This window comes from Pygoscelis adeliae, unplaced genomic scaffold (genome assembly GCF_000699105.1).
Source record: "Pygoscelis adeliae isolate BGI_AS28 unplaced genomic scaffold, ASM69910v1 Scaffold241, whole genome shotgun sequence".
Taxonomy (NCBI): Eukaryota; Metazoa; Chordata; class Aves; order Sphenisciformes; family Spheniscidae; genus Pygoscelis; species Pygoscelis adeliae.
Window position 1 is genome coordinate 2542389 of NW_008824056.1, and position 7838 is coordinate 2550226.

The 7838-nt window shown below is 47.8% G+C and overlaps 1 protein-coding gene across 3 annotated transcripts in view; it reads right to left on the reverse strand.

Annotated features, from left to right (window-relative positions):
• KCNAB1 (potassium voltage-gated channel, shaker-related subfamily, beta member 1) overlaps positions 1 to 7838 on the reverse strand; it is a 77249-nt gene that overhangs the window by 21020 nt on the left and 48391 nt on the right. For all 3 annotated transcript variants that reach the window (XM_009333942.1, XM_009333943.1, XM_009333944.1), the window contains exon 2: positions 4765 to 4808. In XM_009333942.1, the coding sequence (XP_009332217.1) occupies positions 4765 to 4808 (44 nt within the window). The remainder of the gene's footprint in view (positions 1 to 4764; positions 4809 to 7838) is intronic.

Here is a 7838-nt window from a genome sequence, read left to right on the forward strand (position 1 = left end):
TTTCCCTCAAAAAAGGTTAATTGGAATTTTTTTTTTTTTATACATCACGTTTCTGAGTATAAATAAAGTTATTTTTAAAGATGCGTTTACTGTATGTTTAAACTGAAACTCTTGATTTCCTGCAGGATAGCCCAAGCTCTGAAAACACCAAGTTTCACAGATCAGAAACGCATAACACAGCTAATGCTACCAAAATAAAACATGAGAAAACACCACACGTTTCTAACTAATTTTGCATTTACTTCTGCTCTCTCTAAGGGCAATAATAGGGTGACAGCAGCACCCACGGAGCCCAAAGCCCCCCCAGTGGGCAGCCACCCCTGCCTGCCCCTGCTACGCCTTGCTGGTTATAGACCTCAAGTTATCATTGGAGTAAAATGCTCTGGTCCCACACAACAAAGATAAAAATGAAAATAGATTTCAGTTTATCATTAATCTTCTTTATGCAGATGAAAAAATCCAAATGAAGCCCAATTTCCATGCTAAAGCTTCAGAAGTGTTATTTTTCTAGGAATACATTAAAATGCATTTCTACTGAATAACGTGTTGAGACTGTTTATCCCAAAGTGATCTTTTTGCTTAAGTGTGCATACAAGTCCCCAGCATAGGTGAGAAGAAAAGGAATTATTTATGCATTTTGTGGACTGCACATCCTCTCTCGAATTTAGGTGACTATGACCTTACAACACAAACCGTGCCTTACCGAGCAGCAAAGCGTAACAGAGAGGCAAAATGCTCAAGCGTTTGGGCATATGGAGAGCAGCCTGAGAGCTGGAAATGGCTTATGTAAGAATAACGAACACTTTATCTCTTTAAGTATAAGTAGTAAATATATGCAATACTGGGTATACCTGCCCTGGATCTCCCTGTCTGCCCCCTGTGCTCCCAGACCCCAGCGGGGGGGAACCCAAGGGGCCTGGGGATCCCTGAACAGCGAGCATCATCGGGACCACACAGGTGGGGAATCCTTGGGGTACTTTTTTCCTTAATAATTGCAAAAACCAGGCAGGGAGGTGAGATTTTGCTGAGCAAGGTGATCTCCAAAGCATCAGATGCAATCGAGAAAGTGAGATGGACTTTAGGGTCCCAGCCAGAGCCGGGAGCAGGGAAGGCAGTACACAAATCCCCCTCCCGTGACCACCCCCGGGCAGCTAGTGTGGGTGGCAGTGGGCACCCACACCCAAAGCAGCTGGGCAGCTGCCGGGGCTGTGGCACAGCACAGCGCCTGCTGCTCAACTCTGATTAAAAAAAAATCACTCCAGAAAGTACAAGGCGCACTTGGCATTTCAAACAATGACTGAGGATGATTCACAACCTCAGCCAACAGGAGTATTTTGGAAGAAAAATATACTAGAGAAAGATTTTTTTTTTTTTTTAATCATTACTTTTCCCCTTACCAAGTCATCGTCTTTCTCTTGTCTATCCCAATTCACTGTTTATAAACGTGTCCCCCCCCCGACTCAGCCTGGCAGTGGCAGACAGACCTCCCACTCCTGCCCCTCGCCCATCACGTTGTTCCCTCACACTGGAAAGCAATTTCCCAGCTGGACATCCTCACCTTCAACAGAAGAATTTCTGTATTAAAACTAGATTTGGCTCCATTCCCATCGCATCCCAGAGCCTAGCAAGGTGTGATCATTGCTGGGTTATTTGTTGATGCAAAATGCACCACTCAATAATGTCATTGCCAGCAGCTCTGTCACCTCTGCAGGAAAAAAAAGGGTTGCTGGCTGAAAGCCAAAGCTTCGCCCCCTACCAGTATGATTTTGTCCCTGGCTTGCTCCTGCCAAGGGCAATGCCACATGAAGATCTGGCACGTGGGTCTGGTCTAGAGCTCGAGCGACCAGCAAGCCCTCAGCCCTGCATGCTGCGAGTACCTGGGTGCAAATCGGACCCCCTCGCTATCGTCCCAAGCTAGCAGACGTTTGGGGTTGGGTTTTTCCTTATGTGCTGGGTTTGCAAAAGCTTTTCTCCAGAGCAAAGCACCAAGGGGCAATGGCAGCAGCCGACCCCTTTCTGCTCACAAAACATCTATTTTTGTACCCAATTGCTAGAGCAGGGTATCCCACTGGTGGCTACAGGAACTGCTTGTTTGGGAAAGCTTCTTCTGTGCTTTTTTACATTGAATTGGATTTTGGAGTTTGGGATGGCTGGTTTCATCCTGCTGCTCGTTTCCTTGGAGTCAGGGCTAATCACGTTGTTGGAAGCTGTCTCAATATTTTCTAAAAATCAACAGGCAGCCTCCACAGGCAGAATTTGCTCTGAATTAACTACAAGAAAAATGTGACCTTATTTTTTCCCCCCGCATTGCAATCGCGTTTCAGAGCCAGCATCACAGAAACGGCCTCATGCCAGCCCAGGCGTCTGCCCAGGGTTAGACTACCAAGATTCCTCAATTACAGCCTCGCCTGGTATTAGCTCACCCAAAGGAGAAGGTGAAAGCCCAGCCTGGAGCAGGGCTCAGCACCACGATGCTGCAGAAGCTGGGTCCCAGGGGAGCTCAGCCCAGCAGAATGGTCCCAGCTCCAGCGGGAGGTTCAGCAACCCAAGAGTGATGCTCGCGCTCTCAGCCGTCATCACAGCAACCCTTCCCAAATGTCTTTGCTTGTGAAACACGCTGCTAACACACCCCTCTGACCCCGTGCGCTGGCTCAACACTTTTCACACTGCAAGCAGCACCTGGCAAATGAATTAATTAGAGAGTGTGAGCTGGGAGAAGCAGGACATAATCAAAGGGTACACATTGCCTTAGCACTGCCTGCCTTTGATTTCTGTCCCGCTTCGCATCTTTCTCCACCTACTTTTTCATACTACAGGATGAAGCACACTCCACTCTCACACTTGCTGAGATTTTGGAAGGCTTTTAAGGAAGACTGCTGAGTCTTCGGAAACTTTAGTAAACCTTAAATGAGATTTTCATGCTGCAGAGAGTTTAGGGAAACACATTTATCTTTTAGGAAACTGCAAAAGAGAAGCTATTTAGAAAAGTCATACAAGCCGGCAGTCGAAGCAGACACCTGATGGATCTGCTGTGGGAGGGGAGGATGAGCTGTGCTGCAGAAGAAATACCTGTACTTTCAAGAGAAGGTGGCAATTGAATTTCAGGCTTTCCAGTTCTCCTCTCCCCAATTCCTGCATACACCCCAAGGGCTGTAGGGCTCACTGCTTCTGGAACAGGCTGAGATGCCCAGCTCTGAATTGACGCGCAGCAGCTCTCCCCCAAGCCTTGCTCTTGCCCGGGGCAGCACGGCAGCCACTTGCTCCATCCTCAGCCCCCACTCATGCCACGCAGCTGCGCTTACAAAGGCTCAATATATTTAGATGCTACTGCAGTTCCACATGCTTGAAATTAAAGAAAAGCTCTGCAAAACATTTTTTCCTGCTGCTACTTCCTTCCCATAGCTTTTCTCTACCACAACAACATTAGCTCTTGGTGAAACTGTAAGGATGATAAATAAAATCTCTGCAGCAGATAAGACGACAACTCCTTTCAAAGCCTGGATCTATTTTAACCAGAAGAGCTCTTCTTGGCAGAATAGGCCTTATTTATATGACTTGTGATACAGGGTGACTTTCACATTTCACTCTATTTTAAAATCAAATCTCAAAGCATGTTGGAAAAAATGAGCTAACCCCTCAGGCACCTGCCCTGTGTGCACAACTGGCACCAGCTGGGGACGGAGCAGGGAGCTGGACGGGGTGCCCATCACCACAGCAGGCACCAAATGCAGGCAGAATCCAGGCCCTTGCCTGCACCTGCCTTCACCCACTCTCCCCTGAGGCAGCAGCACAGGAGCCCAGCACACCCAACCGCTTTCCTAAAGACATGCCGGCACCTCTGACCCCTGGGGGAACAAGGACCTCCCTTTAACGCGGGGCTGGAGGGGCCCTGGCAGAGCTGAGCATCCATCCCTGGGGGGTCTCTGCGCATCCCCGGGGGCTTCACGCTCCTGATGCCCCAACCTTGCACCACAGGAAGCTGCTCACAGTGAGAAAAACAGCCTCCTTCTTTCTATAGTGTTTGGTTTTTTTAATATATATGTACTTTTAAGCATTCTTCATGTGAGTGGTTCAGCTGCCATCAAAGAAATTACTTGCACGAGTAAAGCCATCAGGAGTTGTCCAGTCCATCTCACACACTCTTACCGGGCAGCTGAAGGCCAGCAGCAACATACTAAAGCCTGCAGGAACCGCAGCATCACTACAGGACCTGCAGAGCCAGGACATACGTGCCGCAGTGTTTATAGATGCCCTTTTTGATAAAATATTGATAAGATAAAATATTGATAAGATATTCTTTAGTTTTCAAATCGGTATGGAACAGAAATAACAAGGTACACACACTGGATAAAATAAAACAAAAATCTGCCCACAGCCCAGGCAGATTGCTGTCCCCCGAGACTGGAGCTCTGACACTTAAAGCTCTTGGAGGCATTCACAGGCATCTCAGATGTGGTTTCTGCGGGCTGTGCCTCATGGGGATCGGGCTGTATTAGAAGGATTTTATGCCATAAACCCTCGTACAGTTCCACTCGGGCGCTATGGGTGGAAAGCATTGCCTCACACCATGGGCAAGCACCTCGGCTGATGCACAGAGCTGTTATTAACACACGTAAGGGCCTCTGCCGTGAGCCATCTGCAAGACTGAGCACAGGCTGGGGCCCTGAGCGAGCACGCTTTTTTTACTGAGATACAAGAGCAGCTATCACTACTCCAGGGCAGCGTGTGGCTGCAGTAAGTGTGGCGGCTGCAGAGGTTACTCACCCAGGCCCAGGCACGAGACTCTCAGTCCAGATTTTCCAAGGTTTCTAGAAGGAAGAGAAAATAATTAGAAAATATCGTTAAGCCCTCAAGGGACACACAACTTAAATAACCCAGTGGGAAACCAGCAGCCGGAGAAGAAAAGACCCTGCTTTTGCCCAAATCATCCATTCTCCTCCAAAAGGAGCATATTCTCCCTCACTGGGGATGCCAGCTGCCTGGTTTGGAGAAGGGTGGATGCACTGCCATCATCCTTTGCCTCACTAGGCTGTGGGAGAAGCTCTGAGCACTCGTGGGGCTGGGAATAAACCCAAATACGTTCAGATGTATCTCACATCTGATGTCATTTGGGGTCCCATGAATAAGGCACATGCATTCCCTTCACTTTCATCATCATTTGGTATTCATTGTAGTAACACCGATTAAAGTATTCGCCTTATTCAGCTTCACTTTTTTTTATTCACCCTCACACTTGTCAAAACATTCACATCCATCACAGCAAACCCCTGGTCTGGTTACCACTTGGGCTCCCAAGCTTGTGGATTCCCCATGAACAAAACACCCTGCGATTTTCCAGCCCGAGGGGAGGCAGCAGCTTGATCCCTAACACCGTCTGCTTTTCAACATAAGTGAGAGAAAGTTATCACCCTTCTCCCCACCTCCCAGAGCCAGGCTGGAGACAAGATAACTAGCCCTGGGGCCATGAAATGTGCCATACATTAAAACCCTACCCTAACTTACACCTATTGCTGCAGTACAAAATACCCTTTTCATTTTACCCTCCTGCTTTAACCTTTATGTTACAGCTGGATCTGTGCAATTTTTTTGCCAGATCAAGGTATAATTTGGGGACCATCTATCTACTTTCCACTGCAGAGCACCATGAACAATCACTGTACTTTTTGCTATTCCTAATGAATTATTTAAAGCCAAATAATAAAAAAAAAAAAAAGCCCTGCTCACCCACGGTGAAAGGGGTGGGACAAAACACCTGATACTAGCACAGGTCCTGCCCTGCTCTTTCAGCTCCTTCTCTTTTTACTCTCTTGATTTTGTGGCCATTTCAGGTATTTGCTCATATGGCACAGTTTCCCATGTGGGAGAGCAAGCAAAGGCATCCCCAGGGAAACCAGGGGAGCCAGCCTGACTGGTGCAGGCAGCCCTTGGGGCAGGGGTGCAGGCAGCCCTTGAGGTAGGGGTGCCCACCCTCCCACCCCTCCCCAGGGCCCCCTAATGCCACTGCTGTACCCAAAATTTAGTGCTGCTAATGGGAATTTAAAACTTAAGGAGAGCCAGGGATTTATCCTCAAGTAGATATTTTAAAAGCTAGAGCTGCATTTCCAGCACCGCAAGCGCCTGGGCTCACAGCATGGTTGGGGCAGGCACTGACCTGGTTTTTTTTTCTTTTCTATTTTTTTCTTCTTCTTTTTTATTATTTTTTGAGTGAAAGCACAGCTGGACCCCTGCGTAACAAAACCCATCCAGGCACAGAATAGCACAAATGATGCCAATTGTCCCCTGCTCACCAGCACAAAGCATAACCCTCAGAAAGTTAAAAGGCAAATACCCTGCAGCTGCCTGCGTGCTCCAGATAGAGCTGCAACCCTTCTGGCAGGAAAGAGGAGCCAGGGCTCACAGGATTGGGATTTCCACGTTACTTCTGGAGACAGCCCACCCGCTGCATAATGCTCTTCGGAGAAGTCAAGTGCTACCGTGCATTTCCAAAGAGTTTACGTTTATTTTGTACAAGAGTTTTTTTAAGTCCTATTTCTCACTGAGCTATTTGTTGCTTTTCAAAGTCTGTCTCTGCACAGGCACATGGCTGCAAGGGCACAGTTTGGCCATGGAGTTGTATATAAATATATATATACACACACGTGTACCCTTTATATATATATACCCCTTTATATATATGCATATACAAATGCTTACATACATATATACACATATACATATAGTGTGAGTGAAACCCTCTGGTATTTGCATGCATTTACAGGGTACATCACTCCCCCTAGCAGCGGGGTCTGTCTCAGGGTGTTAAGCCCAGGTACTGGCTGGCTGTCCCTGTCCTCCTTCCCCGCAGGTCCCCCATGCCACAAAGCCATGTCAGGGCTCGTCCCTCCACACGCTGGGGACCTGGCGGGTAAAGCACACACACAGAGGAACATGGTTTTGCTCCGGAGAACAATAACCAGCTCTTTGCAGAGTCTGGTCCCCTAATGAATCTGGGCAGAAATATTGTGTTTGAATTTCCAAAACTGTCTTTGCCATTTACTTAGCGTACACGTGATCTGGGTACTTGGAAAAATTTATGTCTATAGTAAAGAGCTGACACTGAAAATGCCAAGGCTTTGCAGTGCAAGATCCCTCTTGCAAAATGAGCTCAGAAGCTGCTCAGCAGCTCAGGAGGAGATTGCCTGAGCCCATGGTCCAGCCTGGAGAGCATCACCAGGTCACAGCCCCTAGCTACTCACACCGTTTTCAGCCCTCATTTGCCTGCAAGCACTTCACGCAACTGCATGCTCTAATTAATGCGCGGGCAGCCTGAAAGCAAAGTGGCCACATCAACACATGGAGCCACAAAACCAGCTAAAAACTTGGCCTGCTCGGGATGGCTCGCGTCCCAGTGTGGACCTCGTGCTGCTTAAAAGCACGCAGCCGCTGATTTGATTACTGGTCCTAGGGCAGAGCAGTAATTTGTCTGAAACAGCAACAGTTCTTGAGACCTGGTTCTCCTCTACCCCCCTTAAAAACAAACAAACAAACCACACACAAAAAAAACCCCAACCAGGCTGCTCCCGTGCCCTTGCACCGCTGCCCTGTGCCCTGCACAGCTCGGCCACTGGCAAGCTTCAAGAGACTGTGCAGCTCATCACCAGAATACCATTGCATTATTTAAAAGCTTCCTTAAAATAACATCATTTTGCTTCTGCTTAACGAAACCGACATGAAAATCATGCTCTTTAAAACACCATTTGTCCTTGAATTCAATCTTGTTCTCCTTAGCTCATCACTCTCTCTTGGTATAAAAATGGGGAGGCGGGAATTGACGGCAGACGAAGCCCTGGCTTGTTGCT